Source organism: Anastrepha obliqua, chromosome 2, assembly GCF_027943255.1.
Source record: "Anastrepha obliqua isolate idAnaObli1 chromosome 2, idAnaObli1_1.0, whole genome shotgun sequence".
Lineage (NCBI taxonomy): Eukaryota > Metazoa > Arthropoda > Insecta > Diptera > Tephritidae > Anastrepha > Anastrepha obliqua.
Genome location: NC_072893.1, coordinates 97,654,018 through 97,676,929, shown reverse-complemented (window position 1 = coordinate 97,676,929; position 22,912 = coordinate 97,654,018). Strand labels below are relative to the sequence as shown.

General features: G+C 37.0%; 1 protein-coding gene across 1 annotated transcript in view; it reads right to left on the bottom strand.

The window, feature by feature from the left end:
• The window catches only part of LOC129238286 (mucin-5AC-like), a 186,270-nt gene that overhangs the window by 73,636 nt on the left and 89,722 nt on the right, over positions 1 to 22,912 (bottom strand). The window contains exon 2 of the mRNA XM_054873324.1: positions 21,291 to 22,685. Coding sequence (XP_054729299.1) covers positions 21,291 to 22,378 — 1,088 coding nt within the window. The 5' untranslated portion in view covers positions 22,379 to 22,685. The remainder of the gene's footprint in view (positions 1 to 21,290; positions 22,686 to 22,912) is intronic.

Below are 22,912 nucleotides of genomic sequence, written 5' to 3'. Positions count from 1 at the left end.
TTCCCCAAACGTCTGAAGTGACAGACAGAAATGGAGGTGGTCGTCCTCATGTGGTTCAAACCAGTGCAATCATAAAAGCCGTTCGAGAAAGAATTCGCAGAAATCCCCTTAGAAAGTAGAAAATAATTCTGAGGGAAATGAATGTATCTACCAGATCCATCTCAATACTGATTAAAGATGGTCTCCATATGAAAGCCTTCCGTAGCTCAACTGGTCATCTTTTGACAACGCGCTTGAAGAAAATTAGACTCGACAAATGCTAGCAGCTCCTGCGGTGCACGCAGTCAACGGCCATGAAAATATCATTTCTACAGATAAGAAAGCTTTCACTGTTGAAAAAGTTTTAATAAGCAAAATGACAAAATCTATGCTAAAACTTCTAAAGATACAAAATATATCGTTCTACGGTTTCAGAGTGGCCGACATCCAGCATCCGGAATGGTTTGGTGGTGAGTGTCTTTAAAAGGTGTAACATCTCTTCGTTTCTACGTAGAAGGGGTTAAGACCAAGACGAAAGTGCACCAAGAGTATGTCTTAGAAGGCGTGGTGAAGCAGTTGAGCAATACTCTCTTCAATGGAGAGTATTGGATCTTCCAGCAAGAATCCGCTCCAGCCCATAAGGCAAAAACCACCCATCAGTGGCTAAAAAACAATATTACTGGATTCATAGCCGTAGAAGATTACCAAACATGGCCTGCCGAAGACCTGACAGAAATTTATAGAGTCTCAAACAATCTTTGGTTCGAGCAGCGACGTTAATATCCATGGAAACCGTGCTTGCTGCAATAGCTGAATGGCCTAATATTTAGTTTGAAGGCTTGTGGGAAAGCAAATGGTGACTATTTTCAATGAAAATTAAAAGCTTTTTTTTTTTGAGTAAATAAAACTTACTTCATTAAAAAAAGTATTATAATTTCATATCTAATATAAGTACATATTTTAAAATACTTCGTGGTATTTCGGCATGAACATGAATATTGTGGTGGGTTTCCTATGTATTCCGATTTTTTATGGCCGTTGTTTTCGGATTTTTGTCCACAATACTTTTGATGTGTCGTTGAACTCTTTGACAAATTTTAGGAGTTTGCTTGCAGATGGAATTCTAGGAATTTCCCTCTTCTTTTAATCTTGTATTTGTTCTCGCTCGTGTATCTATAGTTTCCTGTATGACGGTACGAACCGTACGGTTGAAAGGGTTTCGATTTTCACTTAATTTTTTTTTATGCAGCGTGGATCATGTAAAGGTTAGCAATATTTTTGAACATCAGGAAATATGTACAGTTTAAGCTCAACTTTTATATACAAGTACAAAAAAAACATATTGTTATTTTACAAACTAAATTAATTAATTATTATTTTTTTATTTGCAAACTGTGTATTACAAGTGAGTGAGTTTCCAGATATGTATGCATGCGTCGGCTATACAACTAACTACCTACACAGACCTGTGTATGCAGATCTGGTATTACTTAACGATGCATAAATATGCGATATAAAAAATAAATCACATTTTATTACTCGATGCTCCACTACAATTTCATCATTGTTGCTTGAATGCCATTGTTTTCGCTTTGTTACACATATTCACCCACAATTCGCGCGTCATTTTTATTTGTTGTTGTGTACACAATGTTGTCCTTTCAAATTTGTTGTTGTCGCTTTGTGTGGTTTCTCCTTTCAGCACTTGGAGAGAGCTAAGCTCACTTTCACATGAGCTACAATAGCAATGAATACAGGCAGATATACTCATATGTGCATATATTGTATTTGTAATCAGAATTTGCAAACACGCGGTTCTTTCTAGACATGTGACCTCAAGAGACTTGCTGCATGTTGCGCGTGGGTGTGTGCGTTTGTGGGATCTCTGGTTTTGATTTGCTTGTAGCTGCACGCGCTAAAACTATCTAGTTACTAGCTGGGTCGTACGAATCATTCGTACTCACCAAATTGTAAAAATAACTCTGATCGACAAGGCTTTTACCACACGGATTCTGTATATTAATTACACAGGTTCTTGAGTTTTTTTACCCACGAACCAGACCACCCAATTCCTATGTAAATTCAGTCGTTTGAGTAAAAAAACCTACATATGTATAAGTATATATTTTTTTGTCATGTGCAAACGCGGATATGTGCGCCGATCATCTCAAGGGAGACAAATATATTTAAAATCGAGTAACCAAATTTTTAAATTTTCTATACAAAGGGAATAGAGGGGAATCCATGAAATGGGGACTCTTTACAAGAAAATACCAAATACAATACTTCAACTTCAACTAAATACAGTCTGTCTAATGGAAGCATAGCCGCCATAACTTAAAAACTGTCTGACGAATTCGATTCTAACAAACTGAATGGGCTTTCAACTGAATTTTATGGGCTTATAATATTTATATAACGCAATATATTCAATCAAATGTATACTCATCATAATGGCTTTACATCTTCGCGCCAAACTTTGCGTTAATTTCTGCGTAAGTTGTGAAGGCAATCGACTTCAAATCAATCGAATTTGCCTTAATATCTATTGGTCCTACCACACTTCTCTTTCCTTCAAACATTTTTAATAGGGTTGGCATCAAGCGACTGTGAAGACCACAGTTTAACATTTCAATCCCATTTAAGGGGGGACCCTCATTTAGACGGTCGAAAAATGCATCATTTTTGGGAATTTTTTTCTCAGGTAAAATAACTTCAAACGTTTTGTAATTCATAAAGTACTTTAATAAATGTCTTGACTGTCTACAAAAATTTTCGGAGAAGAAAAAAAACATTTTAAGTATGGAAATATACACCTCGTCCATGGCACCTCATTCTATCTGTGTACATTCTAGCGCTCTGAATTTTTTTCTGAAATAAAAAAACCAAATTTTTTTTAAAACTTTAGGATAATACCTTCGATGTGACATTTTGATTTAAAAAAAAAATGTCGAAATTGATATTTTTTACCCAGTTTTATGTTAAAAGTGATTTTTCATGCATAAAAATTGACTTTAAAATTACAAAAAAATATGAAAATCTTTTTTTTTTTAAAAACACTTAATGTCACATTGAAAACAATTTAATTATCTTTAAAATGAGCTATTGTAAAGCCTGATTGGTTCAATACAGCGTTCTCAATTGTGTACACAAAATCGAAAAATGGTGTTTCGAGAAAAACGCGTTTAAAGTTTTGGATACAGGCGATCAGGCCACCCGTCGCGTCCTGTTAAAAATTTTGTCACTCCTTCAAAAATACAGATATCGACTTGAAATTTTGAAAGTATATTCTTAAATAGTTGTAGAATAGATTAAAATTATTTCCAAAAAATCGATTTTTTTGACCCGATAAATGAGGGTCCCCCCTTAACTGTTTCCACTCTCAACACCTTCGACTTAGATACTTGGGTTTGCTGTCTTCTTGTAAAATCCAAGAGTGGCTGGTTCTTCCAAATATCTTCGAAGCTGACGGTAATAATGCTTTTTGGTAAATTTGCTTCATCAAAACAGCATTCACATTGGCGGTGAACAAAAAACACGACTAAATCTTATTTCGTAGAAGCAGCCCCAAACATTAACCTTAACTGGTGCTTAATCGTTCATTGAAGTTATGGATTCTCAGTAGTACAAAAGGAAGACTTATGCGAGGATATTATCTTTGCCTAATTCCGTTCTGAATTTGCCTAGGCCCATGGAAGTCTTTTCCCAAATGTGTGATAATGAGAGCAGCGGCCTTTTCAATGTGCTCCAGAATTTCAAGCCTTCTGCCCGTAAATGTCCTCAAATCGTGTCTTTGGATGCATTAGCACAACTTTTCCTTAAAACAGCCTCAGCTTCACTCAACGATAAGTTTAGCTTTCTCACAAACAAATCGGTGATCTTCTCAACTTAATTTGGAGAGGTATTTTGTTTTATGCCTTGTCCGAGGAAGTTCAAAGTTGTTAACTTCGGTGTACTGTGGCACCCATTTATTTATGAATGCCTTTGACTTCTCCAAATATTTTGCTGCAGATACACGTGGCATACACACACTGTTTCAAATCGTTTTCTACAAATTACGCAATGTGTCATGCCAAAAAGATGCAGCTTTGTTATTTATCAGAATTTATTATTATTTATTTTTGTAAACAGATTGGACATCGAATTTTTTACGGAATTCGGCAAGGCATCTTGTTTATCTATCCAACTTTACACAACTAGCATATGGCGTATAACCAGAGAATGTTAATGCTTCGCTGTGGGCATGAAATAGGTAAGTCGATTTCCTTAGTAGTGTGGCGAAAAATCTTATGAAATTCCTTAGTAGTGTGGTAAATGCAGAAAAGATCTGAATTCCTGTCCTAGCGTGGTAAGTAAATATAGAAACCCTCCACTTACGTGGTAAATATCTGAAACCCCCCACTAGTGAGGAAAGTTGAATTTGAAAATTCATTAGTATGAATCTACAAATTAGTACTCGAAAAAAGCTCATTTAACATTTGCTCCTTCTCATTGCATTAACATTCTCTGGTATAACCCTGCACGGAGCAAGTTAGTATATAAAAAGAATATCAAAAAGTTGGAAATCTCACAAGTTTGCAGGTGTAACAAAGACTCCCTGAAGTTGACTTCTAATTGAGCTCTACATATCGATAAATAAATCACAGACATGATATAATTAAAACAGCTAAACCAGTCTTGAGTTTATAAAATATGAACACTAGAATTGTGAAGCCAAGAAAACGATTGCAATAATTAAAAGATGGTACGCTCTTAAAAGCTTCTTCATCATTAAAATTTAAATATTATGAAAGTGAGCCATATAATCACAAAAGCTACAATAAAATAAACACAATTTGCGTAGATAAAGCTGCGGACTGGAAACAAAAAAAAGAGGATTTTTAAGTCAGTAGAAGACAAGACTTTTACTATATTACATAACTATTCGTGCATCGGTATATGTGCTACATATCAAGGATGGTTGTTTCTATTTAGGTTGTTCCTGAAACAGGATATCTACATTATTGTGTTTTCTTTTGCTTTCGTTACTTTCCTTTGTCAAAAACGAATTGATGACAGACGTGAGGTGTTAAAAGAATCACACGCGCATCGACACCAAATTAATCCATTGGAAGAGAAACAGAAAAATGGTAAAAAAAAAGAAAGCTAAAAATATGGAAAGCGCTGAGAACATAAAAAATGAAAATGCTAGCGTTTAGATGGCTCATTCATATAAAAACAAACAAACGAACTGCATAGAAGTGAAAAGGTGTGCCAGGCTGACAATGGGTCCGATACGGCAAAGAATTTGAACAGATAGCTAAATAGATTATGTGTTTTTGATTCGAAACACCGTACGTCATGTTAGAATATGCAAAAGCTGGCAACTTTCGACTTTTGCAGTACGGCAAGTTCGGTATAAATGACAACTGTTTAAGGGGTAACACCACTGTACACGCGTAAAATAAACACGATTTTTAAAGAATTTTTTTGTATAGAAGGAAAGGGGAAACAATCACTCTGATTTGGGAAGTTATTACTTATATACTAAAATACAAAACTACAAAGTTTGATCGAAAAATTTTACAAAATGGCGGCATTGGAGACATTTTTGTAATGTGGTTTCTCTTGAAGGAGCTCCGCGGCACGCAGCACAGAGGGTGCAAATTTTAATCTGGAACAAAGAAACATTTTTTTCTTAATCTAGATAAGAATAGCTAGAGAAACACGTAGGAGATTTAAAAAATATTTATTTGTGTGGAATTAGCAAGCATTTGAAGGAAAAAACTCTATTTTGGACTAAAAAAACGGCACTTAAATAATTATAACAATCGTTTAAATTAATCTATCGAAAATCTCCTACGCTCTTCTCTTAAGAAGGTTATTATACAGACGTAGTGAAAAACCTGATTAAAAATATTTAAAATTGTTTGAGTTATGCTGCGTGCCAATTTCAGAAAACGTGTTTTGAGAAAAACGCGTTTAAAGTTTGGAAATTTGGAGAAGTCGTTAGGTAGCAGTCACTAACGCTTGGTTAAAAGCTTAAAATATTTATGAAATAGACTTCGGTAACGTATAAAACTTTTTGTTCTGTATTTTAAAAGGTTCAAAGAATTTTTTAAGCTTATAAAAAAAAAACAATTTTTTGAAATTTCTACAGTGGTGTTACCCCTTAAAGAAGAATAATTTATCATATCAAACTAAATACAAAAAAATAATGGAAATGAGTCAACTCAAATTCCATGTATTGAGAAGGTTAGGCTTTACCAAGTTGAGAAACATATATAATAACATTTGCTTTCAAGAAAAGAACGTTCGTTTTTAGTTTATATGTGGCAACACATTCATTGTGACTCCACGGCACGTTTTACACGTGACGTCTGTCAACGGACCTTCTGTGACAGGCCTATGAGCTTTCTTCTTCTGCCGTTGTAGATTAATTTAAATGAAAGCACTACAGGACAAAACAATAAAAATATGTTTTAATCCTGCTCGCTACTACGTTTTAACTCAATGGCTTCAATTGAATTATATTGAATGGAAAATGCGGAAATTCCTCAAAATCTAAATCTAAAAAAAAAAAAAATGCATGTCGGAATTATTCTAGGTATACCCCCACATTTAGGGAGCCTTAGATACAAACGAAATAATTTCTAAAAGTTTTAATTTGAGAACCACCTACATACATTGCGTGTGTCATTTATAATTCGAAATAGGAGAACAGGGTACGGAATTTTATTAGTTTCAAGCTGACCGCCATTTTCATTATTTCTTCTTCAAAAGTTTTATATGTGAGGTTTTCACGGGTATGATATAGGAAACGTCTCTCTGTTTAACGCATATTCTACCTCACTTCCCTTCTATTGAAGGAGGTTGAATTAGTTTTAAAGGTGACACACAGATGGCGCTATTTATCACTTTATCGCGTTGGCAATACTGAATATATATTCATGACAAAGCCTCATCCCTAGGCTTTGTTTATCAGTATCTGTCATTTCGCTGAAGTATAAACAACGCAGTGTTTTCGTGCTCCGAGTATGTCAACTTTCGTGCCGTCGAAACGCAATTTGCGGGAAGCTTTGCTTTTCTGCTTCAATTTGAAAAAAAATGCAGCCCAAGCCCGTGAATTGCTGCAGGAGGCCTACCCAGACCATACTCCGTCGATTTCAACATGTGAGTACTGGTTTCGACGATTCAAAAGTGGTGATTTTCACACCGAAGACAAGGAGCGTCTTGGCCAGCCCAAAAAGTTCGAGGACGCGGAATTGGGGGAATTGGTAAACGAGGACTCGTGCCAAACCCAAGAAGAGCTTGCTGAATCATTGGGCGTTGATAAATCAACCGTTTGCAAGCGTCTAAAAGCGATGGGAATGATCCAAAAGCAAGGACATTGGGTCCCGTACGAGTTGAAGCTGCGCGACGTCGAACGGCGATTTTTTACGTGCGAATTGCTGATCGAGCGACAAAATCGGAAGGGTTTTTTGCATCGGGTGGTGACTGGCGACGAAAAATGGATCCACTACGATAACCCAAAACGCAAAAAATCATGGGGTTTGCCCGGCCACGCATCAACGTCGACGGCCAAGCAGAATATTCAACCGGGCGAAACAATCACGGGGGATCGTTACCGACTGCAATTGATGCGTTTAAGCCGGGCATTGAAAGAAAAACGGCCGGAAACGGTAAAAAGGCACGACAAGGTTATTTTGCAACATGACAACGCTCGGCCGCATGTTGCTCAACCTGTCAAAAAATACCTTGGAACGCTTAGCTAGGAAGTGTTACCCCACCCGCCGTATATTCCAGACATAGCTCCCTCCGATTATCATTTGTTCCGGCATATGAGTCTCGATTTGAGCTTTATTTTCCTCTTTTTGAAAATATGCACTTTAAATTAGGATAGAATCCGATTGCAGATTTACATTTTGCTTTCCTATTAAACTGCGCAGTTCACGAAGTCCTCTTGTGTCATTAATTAAGCATTTCACGTATGTGGTGTTTCATATGCCCAAGTGCCCGCAGTTACTGTTGCCAGTGTCCTATTTTTTAAGATGTTTCATTTTCATTTCGTGTTCATACATTTCCTTAGTGCGTGCCTATTAATATACGCTGCCCTATGTGTGGTTAGTTATTTTTTCGTTTCCACTGACTCAACTTTCAAGCTAGCCACCTGAAAATCGTTTTTTGTGGTTAGAAAATGAAATGGTATGTAGGTATGTATATATGTGTACTTTAAACATCATGAATACTTGCAAATCTCGTCGGTACAAGTATGCAGGTATGTACGGGAATGCTGGCTTTTGCCACATCCACACACAGCAGCAGATTTTTTAGGTAGAAGTTAGCGTTAGCAAAATGAGACAAAGGTTAATGCAAACTAGACCGGCTGGGATATTGTTAGTATACCTCACGTTGGTGTCCATCATCACATAAGCAAACATCGAGGCAGTATTTTGAACTTCATTTATTCTCCCAAAATACACCAATTTCAAACTTTTAATATTCACTCCTAGCATGTGTAATCAAAAGTTTGTTAGCTCTAAATTCTCCATGTGACTGTATAACGCAGCACAGCTTTTTGTACTCCTATGGTAGATGTGGTTAACTTAGTGTTGCGCTAAAATTAGTTTGCATAGTATAGTGAGGATAGCGTGAAGATAAATTTATACGAATATACTAATTCAGATGCATTTATGAATACGCCTATTTCAGCATTGCATACTATACATGTGCCCATTAAACTCACATGCAGCTAGTAGAGAAAGACAGTATTTAGTTTGGTTTTGTCGTGTGGAAAATTATTATTTATTTGTTAAACTTCGCGGCGACTTTTGAAGTTCCGGGATGAAATATCTAAATCACTTGTTTACGAGGGGGTTCAATAAGTACCCGTGTTAGAAATGAAGACACAATTTTTTTGAAGTGAAACTTCTTAGGCGTCGATGGACGAGCGAGAATGGAGAGTAAACTTTCAAGGCCATGCAGCGTTTTGGGCATTTTCGATCCGCGAGAGAAAAAAAATAATTTAACATAGAGGAGGAGGAAAGAGATAGCTATCCCTTATGCATATCTTAGATACACTTTAAGCCATTTTTCCTGAGTTTTTCCTTGTGGTTGCTAATTTGCCAGGGAGAAATAGCACTGCCTTCTTTTTGGCGCTTGTTTGTTGATGCAAACTTGTAGGAAACATATTTTTGGTGCCTACTTTTTGGCATTATATTTCCTTCATTTCTCCGCTGCTGTGGTGCTTCGTCGTAGACTCTCTATTAGTGGAGATGCAGGAATTCGGTTTTCACGTCCAAGCATATGCGGACGATGTCTGTGCGATAACATCGGATAAATCCTTAAGCAGGCTTTGCACGAAAGTGTAGAGGATTCTTGACAAAATCGATGACTGGTGCATGAGACAATGTCTTTCCGTTAATCTGAACAAAACAACCATAGTCTTGTTTACGAGAAAACGGAAATTGGATGGACTCAGTCTTCCAACACTGAAAGGTGTGACACAAGGTCTTTCCCATGAAGTTAAATATCTAGGAGTAATCTTGGATAAGAAGCTGACTTGGGAGACACACGTTTCACTGAAGGTGAATCGTGCATTGAAGATTTTTCAGCAATGCCGTAGAGCCTTTGGTAAAACCTGGGGTCTGAAACCTGCTGTGGTCCTATGGATGTACACAGCACTTATCAGACCAATCATCACTTACACTTCTGTGGTCTGGTGGCGACGGAGCATGGTTAAGTCCACAATCCGGGAACTATACAGGCTGCAAAGAAGTGTATGTTTATGCATCACGGGTGCCATGAGTACAACCGCTGGTGATGCCCTAAATGCTATGCTTGATTTGTTCCTCCTGGCTCTTAAGATACAACAGGAAGCAATAAAAGCAATGTGTAGACTCCATAAATATGGTTTCTGGCACGAAGATGGAACTTCGGGACACAGAGAAATCTTTAAGTTGCTATCGGAGCAGTATCCACTGTTTTTGGCAACTAAAGATGACCTAATACCCACAGTTTTCCATTCGTTGGTTTCTTGTTTTCTTGTTAGATTTCCAGTGCGTGAACAATGGAGCAATCCAGAATGCATGCAGGGAGGTTTGACGGATATTAGAGTCTGGAGCCGGAGGGTACTTAAACGATAGTAATAAGTATCACTATGCTATGGGGGAAATGGCTACTGTTTTCCAAACAGAAGTTTTTGCCATCCTCAAAAGTAACCGGATAATGGAGCAGGAAACAGATTGGAGTTTTCAGTGACAGTCAGGCTGAACTGAAGGCACCGGAGAACGCGAAGGAAACCTCAAAGATTGTTCAAGAATGTAAGAAGAAGCTCAATTCTGTCGCAAGACAAAACAGGTTTGTACTTTTATGCGTTCCGGGACACTCCGGTGTTCAAGGAAACGAAATCGCCGACGAATTGGCCAACCGTGAATCAGCGGTGCCCCACGGGGGCCAGAGCCAATTAGCGGAATCAGTTCCACAGGAATCATGAATTGGATCAGTGCTTATGTAGGCAATCTGCATAAAGAGCGATGGTCCGCTCTAGTACGCTGCAGAACTGCAAAGTGTTTTGTGACAAGTCCGAACAGAAAACTGTCAAACTTTCTACTAAAACTTAGAAGGAAAGGCGTTCGATTGATGGTCGGTATTATTACAGGACATAACCCAAGGAGGTCAGCATATGCCCACCATTGGAATCATTGAGGACCCAGAGTGCCTGTCATGCTTGGAGGAGGCGGATAGCACCGAGCACTTTCTCTGTGAGTGCCTTTGCTAGAGCACGGCTACGAGTTTTGGGTTCCAATGTCATGAGAATGAGTAATATTCGTTCTCTAAAACTGAAGGATATTTACAAATTTGCCAAAGAATCTGGAAAATTCTCACAGGACTAACTCTCTCTATCTTTGTCTATATTCTTTCATATCTCTTTCTCTGATACTTTTCTCCTTCCCTCCTTGACTATCCACCCCCTTTCCAGAGCTTTAAATACAATGGGCTTTTTAGTCTGAGTGTTTTAGGAGCAACCAAATCTCCTGGTGCTCCTTGGCTCGACCTTTTCCAATTTCAATTTCAATTTCAATTTTTTTCCTAGCCATAACTTTATTTTACTTTTGTAAATAGTAGATTATACAACTTAATAGTGGAATGAAATAAAAGTAAATGATTACTCGCCAAATATTTTGCTTTTATCACACAACTTTTTAATCCTTCAAATATATGCAATGCAATACAATACAATGAACGAATTATTGATATTTAATTTGTTCAAGTAAAACATAAGCAAATACTTCGGCGCATCTTTCAAATGATTAGAACACTAGAACTCAACGCCTTGTACACAGCGTTGACAAATAGAAAATGTTTATTCATACTCACACTCTTGTCATGTACCAAATGCATATATGTAAGTGTTTCTGCAGACAAAACGTGGTTTTTTCCAGAAGGGTGTATAAACACAGACGGAGTTGAACAGCAATTTCATACTGAATCGAGGATCTTTCTAACTGAGAATCTTTCTTAAGAATATTTCTTTTTATTATTCTCATTACTCTGACTACTTTCAAGGCTTTCTGCAAACTAATTATTAAATACATTTTATAATTTCTATCTAACATAAGTATAATTTATGGATAGCGAATTATGTTTGCACAAAAATTATATTTTTTGAAATGCCAATGAGGTTTGCCATTTGCTAGAGTATTATCCTACCAGCGTATGTTACCAGTTAATTAAGGCAAAATGCAAGCAAGCTGGTGGTAAGCGTGTTTGAGAAAGCTTATAACAAAGCTCTTGGCTATTGTAGACTGATGGTGTGGTTGCCAGACCCTCATGCGTTTCTGGGCAATAAATATGCAGAAGTATACATATCTCGAGACACATAAGTAAGTTCTCCTCAGTCTGTGCTTGTAGTTAGTTCTCGGGGTTGCATATTTGCTGAACAATTTGAGGTGAGTTAATGATGTGTGCTGCAGAGTGGACAATTATCAATTATCAATTGTTGAAGAAATAGCGTTAATTACACTGCGTTACAAAAACGAACTTTTTTTCTGTCCTATGAACCAAATATACTTTTTCGGAAAGGGGAGAGAAATATACTTTTCGGAAGGGGTGTATCGGCGATTTTCATGTACACGCCAGAATTTTTTTTATGTATAAAATATAAAGCTTGTAGTCCGCCTGTGTGAAAATTTTTGGATCAATTTTGAACCCTTTTTCCGTGATCCAATCATGCTGAATTTCTGCAGGCAGACTCGTGGAAATGTTTTTATTATGTAAAATTAAAAAAAAAATTGTTTTCTAAATTACATAACTTGAAGGGACTCCAAATTTTTAAACAACTTATTATCCTTTAATTTATTATTTCATACAACACACTCTGTGCCGTTTGTGTGTTTGTTCCAGTTCCGGAAGTTCCGATCATCTGACAGTTGCGCTACTAGGAGACGTATACTTTGACAATTGTTTTAAGTTGTATAAGATGTGTATAATTTAAGGTGTTTTCAGTGGTCCGCAGATAAAAAAAAATAGTTGCAACTTATGAATTTTCATCAAAATTGAATGCTATCGAACAACGTGCATGGAAAGGCACAGTAGCCGTTATTGAGCAGTTTCTTGGCAACAAACGAGCTGACAATTATAAAAATATTGTTGCAGAAATGATTTCGGCATATGGCGAAATGGGCATATTAATGTCGCTAAAGATCCATTTCCTTCACAATCATTTAGATTGTTTCCCTGGTGATTTAGGAGCTTGTAGCGATGAACATGGCGAATGGTTCCACCAGGATATTGCGGCTATTGCTTGGCGAATACTGTTGGTCTATTTGTCGCGATACTGACACAAATGCTTACAAACGCAAAAATAAAAGGCCTAAGTTTCTTTAAAAGCATTAAAATTTTTAATGTAACAATTTTTAATTTTAATATAATAAAATTAATAAAAAAATTCGGGGTTTTATATCTCTATTGTAATGCGGAGTGAAATACCTTTCTTTTCATATCCACATCGGCATATCTCATGCAATTTTTTTTTTAATTTCGAACAGGTGGCAACCCTGTGAAGCATTGTCAGTGGCAACACCTAGATGAAAAGTCTAGAAATGTGATACACTATCTGTGTGCCCAATTTCATTCAAATCCGTTAAGCTTATCCTAAGATCGTGTGGCTATACAGATATGCATACAAGAAATGCTCTTTTAAAGTTATAAAATACAAAAAAATAAAAATTGTGACGTGTACATGAAAATCGCCGATACTCGTTATTTTTATTTTTTATCCCCTTTCCGAAGAAGTATATTTGGTTCATAGGACAGAATGTGTGTAACGCGGTGTTATGTTCAACCAGGCACATAATTGGCAATTTAGACCATTTCAATAAAATTTCCCATATAAAAATTAAATATCATAAAAACGATATGACAAAAAATAAAAGAGAAAAAATACTCGTATAACATGAAATTTTCAATGAAACTTATACTTCAACTCAAGAAGAAGAGGCTGGAAGGGAGTGAAGGGTTGAAGTCGCTGTTCTCGACTTATGGGAAGAGCGAGTGGAGGAGCTCAGTGGGCTGTGGGAGAACGTAGTTGCTATTGATCTCCCAATAAAAGATTGCCGATTCTATAAAAAAGAAAATGTTATTGATTGGAACAAAACTTATAATTTCATTTACCAGTTTTTACAACAACTTTTGAGTTTAATTTTGTTCCTAAGCTAGAAAGAGTATTTGCTGCTGCCTATTGAAACTATTATTTACATATTTCATTCTTTCTGAACAAATCCACTTAAAGCTTGATTGTATTCAATTCATTCTAATGGTGATTGAATGGTATGTATGTGAACCCCACACTCAACAATGCAGGTTCCCACGGACCCTGCTACTAGAATTACAACAATGCAATTTGAAGGTTAATGCCACATCTAATTCGTCTATTTGAATATAGTCTTAAGAGATATTGTGTTGAAAGGAGCAGAACTGAGTTTTTAATTACTAAAGCCAGTTGTAGCATTTCTGCTCATTTTCAAATCTATTATTATTTATTTCTTTCCCGAAAAAAAGGTTCCTCATATAACGGCAATATTGCAAAAATTTTGAGAGAAAATAATAAGAAATTATTATTTGTATAAAATAAAACTGAAGCATTCACCCCCATTTTTGAAAAGTTTATGTCAATTCGCTTTCCTATTTGCTTGCGATTTCAGTAGAATCTTTGTAATCGATTTTTAAACAACTTACCGATGAGTTCGAAACCCGGCTGTAATTAAATATTTGAAAGCTTGTTTCAAGATTCATCGAGTTTTATAAAAAATATAGGTTTCAATTCACATTTATTATAGGCATAGTTAAATAAATTGATATGCGTTAAGGTTGACAATGAGTGTGAGAATAGGGTGACAAAACGTTTTTTTTAGCCGCACAGGCTGGTTTAATGCCAAAACTATTTGCGCATTCGTTGGTAGTTTCTGCTATCGCCTAAAAATAAGTAAAATAATTCATTAACAATTCCGTTGATATTCCTGAAAAGAAATTTTTCATTAAAAATTTCTTAGCGAAATTATAATTCCGAAGTCAGAAATCTTTTGAATAATAAATACTTTCTTGTTTCAGCAAACTTTATTTTGTTTTTTATTTTTGAAACATTTATAAGATTGCATATGCAAACTTGCCAGAACTTCGACAAACATAACGGAAAGCTATACAGTTTTAACGATTTAAAGAGAGCTTAGAAGAAAGTCAACAAATATCAGTTAACTTAAATTACTAACATAAGTAAAGTCCTACTCTTTATGAACACTTTCAGCGCCAGTGAACCTTTAGAAGGATTTAAATAATCGAAAAAAACCCAAAATAATCAATAAGAAAACCATAAAAAGTCATGTATGTATATGGTGGAAGGTAGCAAGGCAAAGTAACTGTTTATAATTTTTGGGTGGGCATCGAAACTGTATTTGCAACCATTTTCCCTTGATTTTTGTGTCTTCACTTTGCTAATTACTACTACAAAAAGTTTACCAAGAAAATACTCAATTGCTGCCTGAAGAGGTGTGGCTTATTTCTAGTACGACTTTAAGCCTCATTAACTTTAAGCAACAGCAAATCAGAATTGAAATTAAAGTGTAGCGGTAATGCGTAGTACCACTTAAAAGAACTTCATTATGAAGATAGAAATTTTTTTATTTTCTCTCTTTACTTTTGACTTTGTTTTTCTTGACAGGCCAATTTCTTAAAGTGGAATCACCAAAAGCCTATTCCAATTAAGTGATGGAAGCACAAGCTTTAAGACATGTGACTTCATGCAGTAACCATTTAACAGCTGGTATTGACATGGGTAATTAAAAACCATTCATCTGTGCCGTTCACAAACGGTAACAGACAGAGTAAGAGTATTCTTTTACAATTAAATTTACAAAATGTGTAAAAGCCATGACGGTTGTAATGTTGTTAATATTTCACTAAAATTTTTCTGTTCCTGTTTTTCCAAGAAAACTATTATTCTATCAGCAAACCTATTTTGAGCCTAACGGTAGCAATATTACAGAAGCAGGTGAACGAAAGTTTGAAACCGCAAGAAATTAAGAACGAGAGTCCTTGCCGAAGATTCGTGCTCAGACCACAGGTACATTGAGTTTCAGTATGGCGAGGAGGCACAAATGCCATTGCCCTTTGGAAACCCCAGAAAAACAGACTGGCAGAAGTTTAGGGGGCGTTGCGGGAGCTTGACGTGACGCCATCAAGACTTTGAAAAGAACGTTTGTTTTTAGTTTATATGTGGCAATACTTTTAAGAAAATAAAATCCGCATTTGCCTTTTTTGTAATAGTTATTGAAATAAACTTTTATAATTACTAATTCTTTCTTAAATCAGCTATTAATTCCTTATTCTGCCACCGGATACCCTGTACATAAACAGGAAAGATGAATTGTATTGACCTGAAAATGAATACTTTAACATAATTTCAAGCATCTTTGAAAGTCAATTTTCATTTATCTAAAAATTAGTCGATGAATACATTTTAATTTAGCTGTTTGCTTTAATTCTAATAAAATTGTTGATTAAAAATTTAATGTATATTAATTTAATTGAACTATTCTAAAAGGTTAATTTTTTAAAATCTTCATCGTCCACATTATTTAAATTACTAAACAATTCATTTTTTCTTATTTTTTTCTAGTCAAATTCGTTGGTAATATTGTTTGCCTCAGTTGCGTGAGCGAGTTGTTCTATTCATTATCTGAACCTTTAGCAAAATTGAAAAATTCATATGAGTCCGAGTTTTGGCCAGCACTGGTCTAGATCCACTACGATTTTGCTATCGTTCGCTCTAGAAATTCTTGAGGCAAGCATAAAGTTAAACCAAAATTTGTAGCTGAATGGCTCATCCGAATTCAAACTGTTTATGGCGAAATTAGCGTGAAGCTCCGAGAAACTGTTAAAAGAACTCACCAGTTAATGCTCTACACTTTACAAGTAGAAGTCAGAGTTTGGATTTTTTATTGTATAATCTTGCTGAAATACTATAAATGCATTTGCTGAATCAACTAGAAATATCGCCGGTGGTTGATTGACATTGTTGTTTTCGAAACTTACCTGCAAATGAAATAAAAATACAATAAATTATTAAATTAGTAGACAAGGCTGAAAGTCTCAAAGTGTGATTATTTTCAAATGAATTTTTGTTTAGCATCGGCGATTTGCTTTAAATATAAAATTAGTTCAAAATATTTTAGATGTAATTGTTTCAATATATTTTTTAATAAAAGCGTGCATTTACAATCAAGTGATTTAACAGAAATGTACCCTCATTTTCCACAAGAGTGTCTAAAATCGAATTCATCATTCACTTACACAAGTCTACCGCAGCACATTTGTCAGTAAAACAGTTTCTAAGCCGTTAGCCATTTGCTCAGTGCAATTTTTATTATGTTAAGAAATTACAAGAACTCCTTGTTTGTGAGGCACATGTATGTCCAATATATATAGGTACATAATTTACATGTACATATACATGCTACTGTGGGCAAAAAGTAAGGTGAATTTGTTTGTAAAATGAAAAATCTTTATTTATTCTTGTAAATCAATTTCATCCCCTTCAAAATAATCCACTCTCGATGAAATACACTTATGCCAATGATTTTTCCAATCCCCGAAACATGCCAAATAGTCCATTTCCGGTATAGCCATCAGCAATTTCTTAGATTCAGCTTTTATCTCCTCAATCGACTCGAAACGCGTTCCCCGGAGTGGTCTCTTGAGTTTTGGGAGTATCCAGAAGTGACACGGAGCCAAATCAGGCGAATACGGTGGTTGCGGAACGATATGCGTGGAATTTTTGGCGAAATGGTCACGAAGAACGAGTGCAGTGTGAGACGGTGCATTATCGTGATGCAAAAACCTAGAGTTGTTGGCCCATAATTCTGGTCTTTTTAGACGAATTGCTTCACGTAACGACGCATAACGCTCAAATAATATTCCTTATTAACAGTTTGGCCAGGTGGAAGGAATTCATAGTGCACCACACCACGAAAATCGAAAAAAACTGTCATCATGACCTTTATTTCTGAACGACTTTGACGTGCTCTTTTCGGTCTGGCCTCGCCTTTAGCACGGTATTCGCTTGATTGGTCGGTTGTTTCAGGGTCGTAAGCATAAATCCAAGTCTCATCTCCCGTAATGAAGCATTTGAGGTTGTCCTGATAGTCTGAAAGCATTGTTTCACACACATCAACGCGACGACTTTTTTCCAAGAAATTGAGAGTTTTCGGTACCAAACGAGATTTGACTTTTCGAAGGCCCAAATGGTCTTTCAAAATGGTTTTCACAGACGTCGATGGTCGTCCGGAGCGCTCCAAGTCATCAACACGTTCTCGACCCTCTTTGAAGTCTTTGTACCACTTATAAACATTTTTCTGCGACATGGTCGAATCACCAAATGCCTTCTGCAACATGCTAAACGTTTCCGCAGCCGAAATTTCATTCCACAAACAAAATTTGATGGCACTTCTCTGCTCAATCAAATCAGACATTGTGAAAATCGAAAAATGCACTCTTGGTCGTTTGGTAAACACAAGCGTAAATATATTACTGATAATGACATTCACATGAAAGTTGGCCCAGATGATATTAACAGTGCTGCCAACTCATGAAAAAAATAACTAGAGCGAAATTTTAATCCCACGAAGTTTGACAAATAAATTCACCTTACTTTTTGCCCACAGTAGTATCTATTTAACGACTAGGGTTCGCAATACTAATTGACGTAGCCATAAGATGTGCCTTTGATTGCGGGGGGAATAGAGTAACTATGGGTGTACCCCCTCCCATATACATTATGTATACTTAAGTATGAAGTTATACATACATATAAACATTTGTTAACAATTTTGAATGCATTATGGCATGCCTAATGGAGCTGTAGTGCAGCGTACAATTGCATTTCTAAATTCCGATATAACGCGATTTATGTAGAGCAAAACCCTTAACATGGCTTAGAATGTTGAGTAAACGCGTTTCAACAGCATAAAACAACGAACTAATGAACCAACCAAACCAACTGGTGTCCAAATACAAATGGCTAAATGCATTGGCCGCACACACGTTTTTGCCACCACATTGTTTACTTATTCAAGAATGCCACTATGCCATCATGTTTCTCTATGTTTGTATGCCTAATTGCTCTTGCAAATTTGATTTCCCACATCGACCATGACTTTGGCTGTGTTTGGAGCGAATGACTGTATGCTGTATACTCATTTTCGCTATTCTGGAAATTATGGCCGAACTCTGCTTCACGAATGCGTTAAATAGCAGCACAAAATTTGCGTGCCTCCGACATATGGAGAATGCAGAATACCACGGTTTTAATAAATGCCCACTACTGATTAATGAATATTTAAATTTATGAATTATGTATAGCCAAATACTACGAAGAAGTAAATTCATACACCACCGCTTAATTCCGTGGCTGTTATGCAAATGAGTGACACTTTAAATTAGTTTTTAAAAATAAACGCGTTGCACCTTTTAGTCTATCAGAATAACTAACATTTTTAAAATAATTGAGATAGATAAATATGTAGTAGATGGACTGAAAGGAAAGTGTTCACTGAACAGTAAATCTATACTAGTACCCTAAAAAATGTGTTCATTTGTGTGAAGAACTGTTTGATTAGAAAATCTGGGACTAGAATTTATAAATTTGTTTCCATTACCGAGCAGATATTGATGGCGTTAAGGTATCACCAACATATTCCATCATCCAATTATAAAAGGTTAGGTAAGTAAGCAACTTTCTCGCTCCCCCTTAATAGATCGGCTCCTTTACATGTAAACGTACATGTTTTATAAAATTTCTTTATCAAATTGTTGGAAAAATGAAACTTTTGGTGCAAATTATATGGTCGGCAACACCGTTTGCATTTTGACGCTTTGCCTTGTTATAATTCGTTCCAAATCGTTTATAAACTGCAAACATTCGAGTAAGTATTACAATAAAAACCTTGCACATGTAAGTGCAGCGTCCAACACCTACTTTACATCTACAAATACGAGAAGTTGTAGTCCATATAATTGTGTGCCAACTATTTTTAAGACTTTTGGTACCACATCTGCACGAACAACTTCAACGTTCCAACGTCTATGCCAGGAAGTGCATCCGCTTTCCGCATTTTTCTGCCACGGTGCATCTGATCAACATAAATTAACAAACACGACTTAGTTTGCTACAACTGGATTATATTAGCAATAAATCTACGATATTTTCAGGTGTATTCGTTTTACATCATATGAATACCTTTTCTTAACTGTTTCTGAGGTGACGCCAAGTTGTTAGGGACGCCAGGTACATTAAGGCAGACAAACTTCATCAGTTTTGTTGACTTTTGCTCGTCTCAAATTTAACTTGACATATTTAAAGCAGGTCCCTTCTATTGCGAAACAATCCTATTAATTGCAACGTTTTAGACATTTTTTTTGCAGCTAAGAACCAAGTTGAAACGCATATGTGGCTTTACGTGCTTTTGTGTCGTTATATAAGCATAAACATTTTTTTAAATAAATACTACATCGTTATCATTATTTATTGCATTAAAAGAAAACAAAATCTGTCAGTGGTTTTTTTCTTGCTTAAAATATATCTTTACCTACCTTACAGTCAACTCTGGTCAGTCGTGGTAACCAATCTTAAGCATGCAGTCAGAGAAAGAGACATACAGACCATAGTGATGCACCACTAAGGTCGAAAACCTGGAAAAGGTCTTCAAATAGTTTGCCGGCAACGCTTCAGACAAAAACAAAGAAATAATGCTGGCCACAAGTAAAGCAATCGGCGGGTCGGTACTACATACACTGCACTGCTCCTGTATGGCCGCCTGACGCAGTGATTGTCAGTGGTCAAAGTTCCATTCCTATCGAAATTCTGCTGACAGGACAGCAACGGGATGCATTCTGATGCCTACCTTGCAACACATTCACAAGGAGCTCCCATGCTCTCGGTCAAGGATCACAGTAAAATATTTAACAAGCAATACCTGCTTGGCTATTACCGCAGGAATCACCCCTGCAGGCATTTTCTAGAGTCTGAGCCATCTCCCAAGCATCTAGAGTCTGAGGAATCTCTTCGACTGCACTGATGAGATCCATTACTGCAACTACTACATCGAAGAGTGTATAGATAGGCATAAAACGACATTCATCGGGAGACTCTCATCACCTTCCAAAACTCTCGACTGCCGAATGCTGTTATCGGACCCCAACTACAACTCATTGCAGACGAAGAGCTCCAGCTGCCTCGTGAGACCCGCGCAATTTTGACTTAATTTCGTTCTGCATATTACAGGTTAAACTACAGGTTAATCGACCCCAACGTGAGGTATGTACTGCTGGGTTCGGTCACGTAGTCCTTTGGCACAAAATTTATACATTTAACTAAAGATCAAATAACTCTGCAATTTGCTAAAAAATTTACCGTTTAAATGGGCAAACCACAGCTCACAATAAGCTCACGCGTAACTATAAAATCAATATATCCGAAGTAGCAAATAGCGCAACTGCGTGTGCCTATATTTAGAATTATGTTTTCATTTCAATACCAGAACATTTTCATCCCTCATTTTTCACCTACCTCTCACAGCAAATGTGGTGGTTGACAACACAGTATAATATTATATTTTCAATTTATATGCTCAACGAGGCGTATGAGTAATCAATGAATAAAATTAATTTCTTCCTGAGATATGTAGGGCACGATATTTCAAACCACTCAAAATTTGCATAAATGTAGGCGTACATACACAACTCTTTATTCATAAATTTGTTTCTTCAAAATTACTCACCCAAAAAGGTCCGCTTCACTGCCTGGGAAGCTGATGCGCGGCGACAACGGTGATCGACCCGAACGTTTCAAAAGCTCGTGCAAGCCAGCTGGCGCGTGTATGGGACTTAAAATCGTAATTTTGCGGTTCGGTGGCGCCAATAGACCACCAGACAATGTCAACTGTGTGCGTATGCCTGTTGATTGGGATGATGTCTTCATTTCGATGGTTTCCGCTGACTTTGAGATTAAAATCGATGAGGACTGCTGAAGTCCCAACTTGTTGGTGGACAATGTTGCCACTCCAGTCTCACCTGCCTCAGCTAAACCAATCTCTTCGATTTGAGTCGAAGCGCTACGTATACATTTATCAGGACGTTGGCCGCCCAACGAACTACTCCCTGGCTGCCCTGTGGCTTCCGAATGCGCCGAAGTGGAGCGCACAAATTGACGTACATGTTTTTGATGAGCTGTGAGAAAACTGCCACTGCTCGAGCTAATGGGATGTCCGGTGGTATCGGGATGTTGTAGGAAGCTCTTAAAATTCGTTTTAGTCGATGAGGTCGACGTGGTGGAGGCCATCTTTTGTATGTAACTGCGCTGTTCGTTAGACACAATTGAAGTACTAGATTTGGCCTTCAACTGTCCGCTCAGCTGTGTAACTGCAGTGTTGCCCGTACCCAGTCCCCCGATGCTTCCACCCAGCTGGCTTAATAGCGAATGATCGCCGCTAATCATTGATGATGATTGCAAGCTCTGGCTGCGAGTGTTTGTCGTTATGGTCTTTTGTGAGTGCACCACCTGACTGCTGAGCTGTTGCTGTTGTTGTGTGGATACGGTGGAACCAAGCACGGCGCTGCCCAAAGCTGTGTCGCCATCTAATGAATTGCCGCCTCTTTTAATTATAGAGGAGCTAGTGGCGACGGAGAAGGATCGACTGGCCATTTGTGTAGCCATTTGACCTATAAGCTTCTGCTGCGCAGTCAGTTCATCGGCAACGCCATCCTCACCGCACTCCAAGTCCTGCTCCGAGCGTACTTCTTCCGCGTCCACCTCGCTAGGGGTGGTCACGATATATTGGGGTGGTGAGACTTTACCGTCCTGCGACATGGTCGACGCTTGCGTATATTTTGGCTATTATACGTTTTTTGGTTGCTTTCTGTTGCGGTTACGTTGATGGTTTTGGTGCCTATAGCTGTGAGATATCTTCAGGGTTTTCGTAAATTAGTGCAGCGTTGCCGTTGCGGGCGGCGAATACGATGGTTTAAGTTTCCCCGTCCGTGGTGCAAATGCCTATACATGTGTTGATGTTGCGAATTTAAAGTCTTTTTCTTTGAGCTTATGGTCTTTACTTTTTTTTCTACTTCTTATGTAGTAGTCTATTGAAGATTTTATATTTTTAACATACTTTGCCTTCCTGAAAAGTAGGTGAGAGTAAATTTATAAATCGTTCTTATAGATTTATTATGCATGAATTTCGAGAAATTTTTGCCACTGTCATTAGAAAATGTACTCCTTTTTCGCATATACATAGTAAGAAGAGTATGTAATTAATTTTCCAAAGACAAGTTTAGTCAGTAGGAAACTTTCTTTTAGCCTTATAAATGAATCTTACATTTTTTTATGATATATGTATATATATAT